At 36.3% G+C, this 13,774-nt stretch overlaps 1 protein-coding gene across 1 annotated transcript in view; it reads right to left on the minus strand.

Moving 5' to 3' along the window:
- Positions 1-3,231: 3,231 nt before the first annotated feature.
- Positions 3,232-13,774, minus strand: part of LOC107591661 (CUB and sushi domain-containing protein 3-like) — a gene marked incomplete at its 5' end in the record, with an annotated part of 12,238 nt that continues 1,695 nt past the window's right edge. Inside the window, 3 exons of the mRNA XM_016280882.1 lie at positions 3,232-3,317; positions 9,598-9,771; positions 11,478-11,651. Coding sequence (XP_016136368.1) covers positions 3,232-3,317; positions 9,598-9,771; positions 11,478-11,651 — 434 coding nt within the window. The remainder of the gene's footprint in view (positions 3,318-9,597; positions 9,772-11,477; positions 11,652-13,774) is intronic.

The following is a 13,774-nucleotide window of genomic DNA, read 5'->3' on the forward strand; positions in this document are numbered from 1 at the left end:
TTCCAAATTTTTGCAAAACAATGACAGAACTTTGGGGTAGTGGCATGATGCAAAATGTAATTAGCTTTAGAAATGCTTCAACTGAATGGCAATCTGTCTTGTGAAATTAGAAGCCAGCTGTTTTCTCGTATTTCAGCCTGCTTTAATGCTGTTGATTTTGGAGCTTCTGTTGGTAAATGGACATAATCCAATCACAAGCCTCGTAGCCCACCATGATAACCCACCAGACCTGAGTGAATCATCTTCATCCATTTTAAATAAACTGAGGTGATGTCAGGGGTATTTTACATTAGAAAGACTTACAGGGAACGGATTTGAAATTCAACTTTATGATGACATATATAAAGATACAAGCACTTGCTGTGCATATATTTTTACAGTCAGAGAAAGATCAAACACACTAATAAGATAAAAAAAAAATGCTTGTCGGTATTGTTACTAAACAAACGAAGCATTTTATTTTTAGAAAAGTAATTAAAATGGATTATTCAAGGAGTTAGTATGCTTTAAACCTCTAAGAGCACAGACAGACCTTTCTCACTAAGAGATCAGTGATTTATCAATTGATGAAGTGAACCAGGGGAGTGTAGTCAGGGTATCACCCACATAATTCAGAAGCAATTCAACTCAAGTGGCCATTGTGTGGGAAACATTAATCTTCACTCTTTCAGATAATATGAGATAAGTGATTCTCTTTTAGTATGGTTTAGTACATCAGAGAAGCAATACATTGGTCAGATCATTACAGTAGTCTCAGAGTCACCCAAAGGTCTGTTTCACACTGCTAGTTCAAGCAATGAGCAACGTTCACAGTGTAACTCACATGGTGTTTTCACACGGACATTGTTGCTGCTGTGTAACCGAACTGCAGCTTGATACAGAAAATAAAGTGATTTCTGGCTTACTATGTGGAGTATTTCCTTTAATAGCAATCACAAAGAATAAAATGGCTATCAGGAGTGTGCCACTGAGAATTATGACATTATTTGATGGTTATGAATTCTAATTTATATGAGGAGGGAGAGCATATTTACATCTAAATGGTTATCAATCTAACAGAAACTATAGCTATAAACATCTTTATTCAGTCAGACTAAAAAAAGTAACTTCTATCAAGCCCAGACATCTTTTTCCAAACAACAGGCGAGTAGTTCACTCTAGTACTTTATGTTGCATCGTAAAAGACTATATTGCAAAAGATTGTGTTCATAAATAGGTTTCTAGTGCATTTCCACCATATTTTCTTCTGATGTTACTATAAGAACAGAAATAAACATGTCCTACTCTCTTCAGTGGAATGAATACTTTAGACTTAGTAGCATGTGATGGACGTTGTGAAATGAACAGTCATTATGAATATGAACTTGCTGGAACTACTGTCATTAGCAGAGCAAAAACACAAAATAACTGGCCATAGTGTCTCAAATGCAAGTTAACTGATGTTAATCTCTTGTTTGTAGAACACTTGGCATTTAATAGTTAATTGAAGTTTAACTGGACAGTGTTATAGTCGAGACCAGAATAGGGTTGAGTCTGAGTCAACACAGAGTCCAAGACAAGACCAAGACCTGAAATGATGATCTTAGACTCAGACTTAGGTCCAAGGTCCAAGACAAAAAGCATGAAATAATGGCCTCAGACTCTTGGACTAGGACTTTATGGCCAAGACCAAGCTCAAGAGGATTTAATGATGGTTTTAGACTTCACGGCCAATACAAGACCAAAAAGAAGAAACAATAGTCTTGGACTCAGACTTAACGGGCCAAGACCAAGAGCATGAAATTATGGTCTTGGACTCTGATTCAAGGTCAAGTCCAAGACCATATTTTCAAGCTCTTGGTCTTGTCATGAACTCGGGAGCATGTGGACTTTGTCTGAACATGAACTCAACTCTCTTCTGGTCTCAGTTTTGACTTGTACTTGACCCATTTCTCTGTAGCTTAATTATACAAATACATTCTGCATTGACCTTTATAAATGAGAAACTTCACCCACAAATATAAACTGGTATTTTAACAGATTCCCATGGATGTGTTATGGAGAACACTTACGGATGCACTCCGGCTGGGTCCCGCCGCTCCTCAAGTGGAAAAGTCTTGAGAGGTCTTAATAATAATTTGTAGTTTGTACATGCAGTTTGTCTGAAGTGTTTTGAGAAAAGGCATGAATCATTCTTTGAAAATCATTAAGAACGCTTTCATGAGGGAAGATATGAAATCTTTATTTGAAGGCTAATTTGTTCTTTTTAACCATTAAATTTGAAGACTAAAGAAATAGTTCACTTATAAATTAAACTGTTATTCCAACCACTGTGTTAATTTCTATCTTCAGAGAAACAGAAAAAGATCTTTGGCACTGGTGAAAAAATGGTTTGCGACTGTGAAAAATGTGTTGTGAAAGTGGTCCATACAACTCATTCTCTATTTTCCATGTCATCTGAAGCTGTAGTTTCAAATTAGAATGACATAAGGGATAATATCTGATAACAAAATGTTTCATTTTTGATGAACTTTTCCATTAAAAAGCAGTGTTTCTCAGTGAGGTAGTTGGGGCCAAGATGACTTAAAATTATTTAAAATGAAGACTAAACATGCATTAAAATAAGCCAGAACAACGTTTGTTTACAGGAACAAACAACAAAAACAAGACATTTCTTATTTGAATTCACCCGCTCAATAATTGTTTTATTTTTCTTTGAAGAATTATAAAAGCGTGATTTCTAGACATGAAAAGTCATATACATTAACAAAATCTGATTTTAACTCTTTGGGGATTTTTATATTTTTTATGAATATATATTTTTCTAGCTTTTTTAGGGCAAAATCTTTTTATTTTTGCATTTACATTAATAATTTTCCAGTATATCCCAAAAATCTCGAACATTTGTTGTGGACAAGGTTGGGCCTTGGAATCAAAAAGGTTGAGAACCACTGCTTTCAGAGTAATAAAAGTGCAAAAAAAGTCTTATAATATTTTTTGTCATTATGAATAATATAATATAATAATATTACAGTGCATGAGTATATAACAAGTGTAAAAATAAAAAAAAATATATAATATATGAGTGAAAGTTTTTTTTTTTGTTGAAAAAATAATATTACTTCTTATACTAAACAATACATTTCAAATTAGTTGGTTCATATTAGTTCTTATTTCTTAGAATTTTGGTTTGTCCCTTTTTTCAGCACTCAAGCTGAAATGAACTCCACATGTTTTTAATTATATATGTAGTCATCTTGCTACCTTAAAGCCAAAGGTCCTGTTGAGAGAGCCATAACGGGGCATCCCAGGGTTCTCACAGGTGGTACGGGTTGGCTCTGAGAAATGAAAGGAAGAAGAAAGACAAAACAAATGAATATCCAGTCACATTCTTCTCAATATCTTCTTATCGGTCACAACTGAGGCAGTTTCTTTTTCACCACCATAAGAACATAACATTTCAGCTCTCATAAATATGTGCTACATCGCCCTTCATGAGCCCAAACACATCTCTCAAAGCAATGCTAAGACTCGGCTTATAGTGATGGTTATGGGGCCTGTGTGCTTATGTAAGTGCTGCAGCAGTGTCCTAACATTTTTTTTTATGGTGGGCTGATGGAGACGCAGCAGGGGGCAGTGTTGCTGCAGCAGTGCATCTGCTACCACACAGCTGTGCTACTCTGTAATTGGGATGTAGAGCACATTTTTGAGCTGACGCAGAGACCCTTGATTCAATGCAGGCATGCAAATGACAGGACAACCTGCAAGGCTTACAAAACCAACCCCTTTTCCATGCCGTTTTTTTGAGCGTGTAGCTTCTAATACTGAGTCAGCACACAGAAAATATATGACTGGATTGCCATATTGAGAAAAGAGTTGCAGATAGCGTTCGCACTGCTTTGATTTTGAAGGAAGAGCTCACTAGGAGGCCAAATAGTATCAAGTAGAAACTAGTACATCTGATTCACTGACTCGCATCCTTTATTTTTTTAAATTTTTTTTTACATGTATTAAAAATGTAAGTCACCACCAAAAGATACACTTTTATAAACATGTTTTTTTATTTAAACGGATGAAAAACAATATAATATAATGTAATATAATAATACAGTTGCATATGCCTAACAATATGACAAAATATGACAAAATGCCCAACATATATCCAACAATATGACAAAATGTGTCAAAATTTTGGTTTCTAAATGTCTCTGATTGTTTCATGTTCTTGGTCGCCAATAATGCACTGCACAAAACACACTAAGGTCAGCATAAACCTGTCCTCACTGCAAGTGATCTGTGTTTATTGTTGCTTGGGTCATATATTCTTTTACCCTGTGTAGTTTATTTCAAATTTTTTGAGGATGAGGTCATGTCACACAACCTGTTCATGTCGCCATCTGCCTAATTTGTTAGCTTCTACCAACTGATATATGAATTTGCAACTGGACGCACATTTTTTTTTTTACGTCAACAACAAAAGTTTTCTCTAACTTTAAAAAAAATGATTTTGCTACACCTAACTATGCACCTAACTATGCACAATTTTAAGGTTAGTTGAATTTCATTATTTGCATCTAATTTCGTCCGTGCCACTGAACTAGACTACATGGGGTTTATCTTAGTCAGTGAGAACAGCCAATAGGATTCATTCTATAAGAATTGTTGTGTATAATTATTTAGTGGCCTTTTAGAGCACTTAATTTCCACCCCCCTAACACCCTATATTACTTTTTTATGGTGTCTTTGAGGGTGTAATATGAGGCCATAATAATACTCCATTGAAAGAGCTAAATTATTACACCTGCTTTTGGGCTATGGCTGACATCTTCTGTTGGAACAATACACTAAATGCTTAAAAACGCCAACCAGAGCTCATCCAAATCTCCTGCTGGCTGTTCATGGCTCCTCAATAATGACCTCATAGAGTTGGGACCATTTATTCAATTACTTGCTCAATTAAAAATAATTATCGATGTATTTATTGACGTTAGGAGAAGGACTCCCTCATGGATATATAAACTGAGGGGTTTAATCAGATAAACACTGTACTTAGGGGGACAGTGAGAGGAGGCTTTGATAATGAGACATGGAAAAATTGATGTAGATAATACAGCCAAAGGCCAGTTCATACACAGAGAAGGAAAAGTGAAAGAAATAAAGTATGTATGTATACATACTGTACATAGAAATACTGTCAGAACTAATTCATAGGACTCATAGGATATATTTTAAAAGAGAGAAACAACTCTTTGTGAATAATTTGATTATTTGATTCAGTTCACATTAATCTCTATGGTGTCTCTTGCAATTCAAAAGCACCCTAAAGTAGCTTTAGAGAGATCAGTGCCTTAATACCCTCCAGTAAGGGAACCTGGGGTGAAAGTAACAAGGGAAAAAACTGTAAGGGTAGTATGCGAAATAAACCCTTGGAGGAACAAAGACTCAAAACTTGAAGTTTAAGTTACAAACTCATGAATTCATGTAGTTTAACTCTAGTCAAACTACCTTACCTAAACAGTTATCTACACTAAAAGTCAGAAACAGAAAATATCTTCAGAATATCAGATGGTAATATTTAATCCTGCAAATAAGAGAATTTATATTACACAAACAGTATAAAGATCTATATAAACAGTACGGATCTAAATTTGGGTGACATCAGTATGTACATTTTATTTTATTTTTTACAATAAATGCAGCAATAAAAAAAACACTTTCAAACACAAGTTGAAAAAAGTGATAAGGGTTCAATTAGTTAACACTGTTAATTCATTATACCTAATGCATTAACTAATGAACATTTCTTTTCAGGATTTATTCATCTAGGTTCATGTTAATTTGAACATATTGTTGTTAATTGTTAATTCATGCCTTTTCAGACTACATTCATGTTAATTTATACAACTTGAAAGGCTAAAATGTATTTGTACATTGTAGAAATGAACATAAACCAAGATTAATAAAAGCTGTAAAAGAATTGTTCACTGTGAGTTCCTGACACCGAATGCATTAACTTTTGACGAATTGAACCTGAATTGTAAAGTGTAACCGATGAATCATTTGATTGGTGAATTATAGAACTTCAGCCAGGTACATGCCTCAGTGCACCTGTGTTTGAGAAGGTCATGGGAACCGAGCCGAGAAGCAGAGGACAATAACTTCACAACAGCTGCCACTGCCAGCCATCAAGAAGTGAGTTTCTCAAGTTGAAGTTTCTCATGCAATTTCATTTTCCCTGGCCTCCATTCCTCACTTCATACTCGTCTGCTCGACTGCCAAATGTTCCCACTTCCCTTGTTCTGTGGTCACTAAAAGGAGTGGCTTTGCTCTTTCCCACCATAATTGTGTCAATACAACATCAAGCCCGATTGAAGCAGCACTGGTCTGGGCTGCCAGGGCTGTGGGAGGGCATCGATTTCTTTGGAATTGTTGTTGCTAAATACTTTTGAGCTTGTTTGTGTACTGGGTGACAAATAATACCAAAAGGGCTTATCATTGTGGGCGGTAATCATAAGACAAAGCAGCCAGGGCTACTGGAAAGTAATATTTGAGGCAAAACTTGAAATTCTGATCATCTAGCTTCCACTGAACTGAACCATGAAACCATAAAGTGTCGAATGACTTAAAGGGATAGTTCACCCAAAAATGAAAATTAACCCATGATTTACTTACCCTCAAACCATCCTAGGTGTATATGACTTTCTTCTTTCAGACGGATCCAATCGGAGTTATATAAAAAATTGTCCTGGCTCTTCCAAGCTTTATAATGGCAGTGGGCGGGTGTTTCTGTTAAACAGTCCAAAAGAAGTCCAATAAAGCGCATCCATCCGAAATAAAAGGTGCCTCTCACGGCTCCCGGGGGTGAATAAAGCCTTCCTGTAGCGAATCAATGCGTTTTTGTAAGAAACAAATCTTTTAACGTCATTTTTAAAACGTTATAACCACTTTTCTGTAGCTTGCTCTAACTGTTGTATGCGGAAGCCGTTCCAGGAGGATGATGTAGGACGTAGGCGTAGCGCATGCGCCGGTGAGAATATGCTAGCCTCGCGAAAACCAACGTTTGTTTTCAGGAACAAAGGAAGCAAAGTTTCCTTACTTTAGCAAAGGAAAACCAGTCTTCTCTTGGCTTATATCGAAATCCTCCGACATCTGTCTTCACAAATCCTCGTTTTGTACTTCAAATTCGTGACCAGTGTTTTGTTTTGTTCTCTCCTCTCTGCTTCCACGTCCGTCATTTCTCACCGGCGCATACGTCCTACGTCATCCTCCCACAACGGCTTCCGCATACAACAGTTAGAGCAAGCTACAGAAAAGTGGTTATAACGTTTTAAAAACAGATATGTTTCTTACAAAAACGGATTGATTTGCTACAGGAACAGTAAGTGAAAGCTAGAGATTACTGTCTATAAAATTTTAAATATGGACATGTTTCTTCCAAAAATGCACAGATTCGCTACAGGAGGCCTTTATTAACCCCCCGGAGCTGTGTGAGGCACTTTTTATTATGGATGGATGCGCTTTATTGGACTTCTTTTGGACTGTTGAACAGAAACAACTGCCCACTGCCATTATAAAGCTCTGAAGAGCCAGGACATTTTTTTAAATAACTCTGATTGTATTTGTCTGAAAGAAGATAGTCATATACACCTAGTATGGCTTGAGGGTGAGTAAATCATGGGTTAATTAACATTTTTGGGTGAACTATCCCTTTAAGTGACCATAATTGCTTCTTGCTTAGAGTTGGACGCAGTGGTCAGCTTCAGCTGGCTGATTATTTGGTTTTTAGCATTATTAGGTTTTGATATACAAACATACAACAATTATTATGATAGTCTGTTTGACTGGGAATTTAAAATATGGCTTAAACATGCAAACTGTAGGATTCTGGCCTTCAAGATATTGAAACCCTTGAATCTATAAACGGACACAAATGAACATTGAATCTCTACATTCCACCGGGAAAACTAAAGGTTTTTCTCCCCAGCCATCTGCAGTCATAAAACTACGTACAGGGTCAGCTCAGGGTCTCAGCAGTTCCTGTCTCTCTCTGCTTATCTTTACAAGAACCAACAAGAACTGACCCTACCCCATCTGGATTCATTTAAGCAACAGAACGTCAGTAGGTTTCGTGACTGGCTTCAGCATAAATAAACCATCTAATGGACCACGGAACAAAGAGCCTGGTATCTAGACAGAATTCCAGTGACAGATACTCCCGGACCTCAGGACTGTTAACACATAAATTGCTAAATCTGATAAACAGAAAGTGGCAGATTAAGAACTCTCTCTGTCCAGGAGAAGCTTGGCAGACTCTCATGCTCTGACACGAGAATGACCTCCGGACATCTCCCCTTTTCCCCCTTTGCATTCCAAAAAAAGGACGCACCCTTTTCTCTCTCCTCGGTCAGACAAAGGGACACGAAACTTACAAAAGACAATTTCAACAGATAATAATTTATGCGCATAACAGGGCAACCAGATTCACAAATAATATGTTGTATGTCTTATATATATGCTTGACGTGTTTCATGTAATCGGTGCAACTTTAACCAGTGTTTTTATTTTAATTACAGTGTTTATTAATTGAAGCCTCTTGTTAATGTATGCACGCTCCACCTGCACAAGAAGGCGATTGGAAGGTCGCGTCGTGGGATGGACTTATGCAGCGGAACAAAAACCCAATGCAGACAGATGTGCTAGCTGCTTCTCCTGCTCTCGCCTGTCGCCGTGTTAGAGCACCCCACGTGTGCTCACACGCTTACCATCAAAAGCGACCAGCCATCTAAAACTCAACACTTCAGTGATACTTCGTTGAAATCTTCAAAGAACTTAAAGTCTTGCAAACTAAGACTTTTAGCAAAACTGCTGCAGCCTCCGAGCCATAAAGAAGCCAACCAATCTCCGGAGGGCTTTTCCAAAAGAACGTCATTCAAACGTCATTCCAACGTCACCTCAACGACCAACCAGTAACGGGGTTCCCTCAAAGACATCCAGGAAGCCCGCGTCAGCGACGAAATCACCTCAGCTTTCAGCTGTCAACTAAGCAAAACGCAAGTACAAACAAAATCTTCGATCTGCTGAACTGGTGAATTTAGATAAGCAGTAAAATTTAAGAAAAATTCTCTGCGTGTGAGTTATCTCAGGTGAACCTACATCACTCGTGAAAACGAGGTAGAACTATGAAACTCCGTCAACTCACATCCTAAGAACCTGTACATGTGTGTGTGTATTTTTGTGTGTAAATATTTTGTGTCTAAAATAGCCAATAAAATCCATGTTTCATTTATAAATAATCAATTGTCTGGTGTCATATAATTTCAAGGCTAAAACTTTGCCAAGATCAACGTTACCTCTCTCTTAAGAGCTGACAAATTATCATAAGTGTGTTGACCATGGCCAGGAAAACACATATTTAATTTGTTAAAATATACTGAGAATCACCGGCTCGCTGGACGACCCTTGATTTAAAGTGTAAACTATCAAATTTAGAATCAGTTCGAATCAGGTTGAATTAGGCTCTTCAGATCCTAGTCCGCTAAAACCTCAATTAATAATAATTAATTCCCTTACAACTGAGTTAAAATTCCTTACAAAACTGTGCCAGTATAATTGATTTACCTATACAGCGAGGCTGGGATCCACTCCAGGTGCCATCAGCCTGGCAAATGCGTGTAGTACTGCCTACTGGGATGTAGGGAGCCATGCAGCTAAATGACACCTCGGACTGGTAGATGAAACTGCGGCCTTCCCTCGAGCCAAAAGCAGGGATTCCAGGATCTCCACAGAACTTAGCTATAATCACAGAGATCATAAAGAAACACTTTCAGCAAAATCATTCTCAAACGGTTAGGCATGAATGATGCTAAAAGCTTTGTCTTTATAAAACAAAGTGCATGCTTTATTATGTTGTCCTTAATATTTATCACTTATCAGAAAGAGAGAAAAAGTGTATAAAATATTCAAATTGTGAACACAGAAATGTGAGGAATATTCAAAAGTTGTTTAAAATGTAATGCTTTACAATCTGCAATATACACTGTATATTTCCTACCATTGGTTCATTCATCACACTCGAAATGGAAGGTCGAAACAAGCAGACTGCATTGTGGGATATTGCATCATGCTGTTTGCTCTGATGTATGTATACTGCACATTTTGGCAAATGTATTAGGTCATGCATGTGCATAGATTCTCTTATTCTGACCAAGGCCGAACAATGAAAAATACAGTAAAAAAATAATATTGGGAAATATTATCACAATTTAAAATAACATTAAAATAACAATTAGAATAATCATGTGACACTGAAGACTGGAGTAATGAGAGCTTTGCCATCACAGGAATAAATTACATTTTTAAAATAGATTAAAATAGATTAAATAACATACATAACATTTATTCCTGTGATGGCAAAGCTGAATTTTCAGAAGCCATTACTCCAGTCTTCAGTGTCCCATGATCTTTCAAAAATCTTTCTAATATGCTGATTTGGTGCTCATGAAACCTTTTTTAATATCAATGCTTTTTTTACAACAGCATTTATTAAATAATTTTTTAACATCATATATGTCTACAATGTCAATTTCTAATCAATCTCATGCATCCTTGCTGAATAAAAATATTCACTTCTTAAAAAAAGCATACTGACCCCAAACTTTTAAATGGTAGCGTACATATTATATACTGCAGGTATAGTAAGAATAGTCTGCTATTATGCTATTCTGAACATAGCCACATAATACTGGGGGAAGTCCCAAGCCCTGTGGTAAATGTTATCCATGGCCCTGCCACTGTCAGGCAAACAATAGGTCTCTGGAGGGAAAATCAATCACATGGTTGACGTCATCAGCTGTCTGATCCATCATAAATATGCTGGTCAGACTACTGTGCCTGAGATCTAGCACTACAAACTTGCCTTTTATTGATGAATTATAGATATGCTGTCAGGATATAAAATAAAAGTGGAAAAGAAAGAGAAGGAAAAAAATCAGTACCCTTACAAAGTCAGAGGTATGCTTTCTATCTCGAGCAAAATATATATTTTTAACATTGGCTGCTTTTGTTCCATGTGAGGGCTAAAACAAGGGTACCTTTGTGATAACTAGGCTTTTTAAACTTTAAATTCTCATACCATGCCTGGAGGTTCTTCAGCTTAGTCATCATACAGCATTGTGCTGAAACAGACTGACATCCCACCATGCTGAGCCCACCTTGTCTGGTGTCCTAAACAAATATTGCTGCATAATCCAGCAGATCTAATTGAAAAATAAATGTTGACCTATATGTTCTCATTCAGTGATGACCCAATCAATAAATCAATCAATAAATGTCTGAACATGACTTCCTCACCAACAGCACATAGCTAAGTTGCAGACATAAGGCAAGGTGTGAACTTTCTGCCGCTTTTTTGGGAAATGTTGGCATGCATAGGGTTGCAAACACCCACAGGGATGAAACAGTCAGTTTGATTAATATTAATAGAGTAGTACAGTACTCACGCAAGCACTGAGGCACCTCACCACTCCATGTACCATTGCCCACACAGGTGAGAATGGCAGGGAAAGAGAGCTCATATCCTGGGGAGCAGCTGTAACTCACGCTGGTGCCCCACTCAAAGTCACGTCCCTCCAGGAGGCCGTTTGAGATTGGCGGAGGAGCTGCGCAGGTAACGGCTAAAGGAAGAAGTGAAACAGAGGAGAGTTAAGCTTATACTTAAGAATGGCATGTTTAATACAATTACAACGTAACCAACATAAAAATTCTACTTTAAATAAGTACGTTTGTCTTGATCTCCAGTAAAAATGAGTAAACACCCTTAAAATAAATGAAATAGTCTAAATGATGTTACTACTTTAATGACATAGACATAAACTTATAATGCATAATCTTAGTTAATACGTAAGCTGTTAACAGATTTATTAATATACGAATATAAGACAACAATATGTGTAAAAAAGTGTAGCAGTAACTATAACGCTACTAGCAGGTTCAGTTAGGTAGAGAGATTAATTGCTTCTGCTAACATACTGCGCCAAAACAAATCAATTTGAGCGCGATTTAAACCCGGATGACTGTAACCACTCCAAGTTCGTCTGCCTTGGGAAAGCTAGCTTGTCTCCGACATAGTGATAACACTCATTGCCTTCTCTAGTGCAGCTCAACCAGGTCTCGTCCCATTCGTCGATATTTGTGATATCACAAATCCCAGAAAATATGCGTTGTAGTCCAAACGAGTCGTTTGTTGTAGTTTTTGAAATGTGATTTCTGTTAAATAAAATATCTCCTTTTGTAGTGGATTTTGAACTTTGTAACTTTGCAGATCTTTTTTATGCTCAAACAGCAACATTACAGACTAACTAAAGTTGAAAAAGTGAAAAAGCATAACAGGACCCCTTTAAGAAAATAATCTCTAAAGAATCCAAACAGAAATCATAGACATTATCAAAATTTTAGACATTATCTGACAGAATAAGGAGATTTACGCAAAAGTACTCTAGTTTAAAAAAAACTTTTATAATGTTTTAAAGATTTCTATTTCAAATAAATTCTGTTCTTTTGAACTTTCTATTCATCGTATAATTCTGAAAAAAAATGCATCATGGTTTCCACATAACATATTAAGTAGCACAACTGTTTTCAACATAATAAGAAATGTTACTTGAGCATATTAAAATAATTTCTGAAGGATCGTGTGACAATCAAGACTGGAGTAACAAATGCTTAAAATTCAGCTTTGTCATCACAGGAATAAATTTAATTTGAAATATATTAAAATATAAAAAAAAAAAGAGTTATTTTAAATTATAATAATATTTCACAATATAATGTTCAGGGTTCAGACCCACTCTTTCTGTTTAAATCTAGATTAAAGACACATCTCTTTAGCCAATGAAATTGAATTGAATTATTGCTGTTTTTACTGTATTGATTAAATAAATGCAGCCTTGGAGAGCAAATTTTACTGACCTCAAACATTTGAACAGTAGTGTAGATCAATTACAACACTAACAAAATGTTAAGTACTTTCACAAATCATGGTTCGGCATAAACGGCTTTTGCAACTTAAAATGATCACATATAGCCCTAGTGTCTAGTCCAGCCTGGTATCTTTTTAATGTTCCTTAGTCTCAGATGGCACACAAACAGTCTGTTCGCTGACCATCCGATGCATATCGCTCACAAAACTGTCTAAGTAGGTGGTTCTTGGCAAGAATAAGTGGCAGTGTGGACAAGAACATATGCTGTTCAGTCAAAGGTCTGGCTACATGAGACTATGTGCTTTTTAATTAGTAATGCAAATACTCTGCCATGAAGTACTTAGTCTATGAATCTGATTGAATTTTGAGAGGTAGTCCATTATCTGTAAAACAGTATATTCCTTTTTTGAGTAGCTTCCCCCAAACTGCATTTAATATATTTTAAGATTATGGACATCTGATAGGAAGACAGTGAAGGTCTAAAGGAAGAGAGATCATTAGAGAGACATCTTTTATCATGTAATGACTATGATATGGGACAGTGGCTATAACAGAATGAGGTATTAATCGTAAATTTTCATGTCCCCATTGTACATGGCTTAATATATTGAATAAAATATTAAACTCATAATTTTATAAATGGACACTAGATTAGTATTCTTTTATCACAATATCACCTTTAAGTGAACAAATGGGGTGAATTTTAAATAGTTTTACAGCTTTGTTTTATGCAGATATTACCATTTTTGGCATGTCACCTTATAACATTAGGTGAAATGTTATTTATTATAAATTTACTGCAAATTTATTATAAAATC

This window comes from Sinocyclocheilus grahami, unplaced genomic scaffold (assembly GCF_001515645.1).
Source record: "Sinocyclocheilus grahami isolate Dianchi unplaced genomic scaffold, SAMN03320097.WGS_v1.1 scaffold144.1, whole genome shotgun sequence".
Taxonomy (NCBI): domain Eukaryota; kingdom Metazoa; phylum Chordata; class Actinopteri; order Cypriniformes; family Cyprinidae; genus Sinocyclocheilus; species Sinocyclocheilus grahami.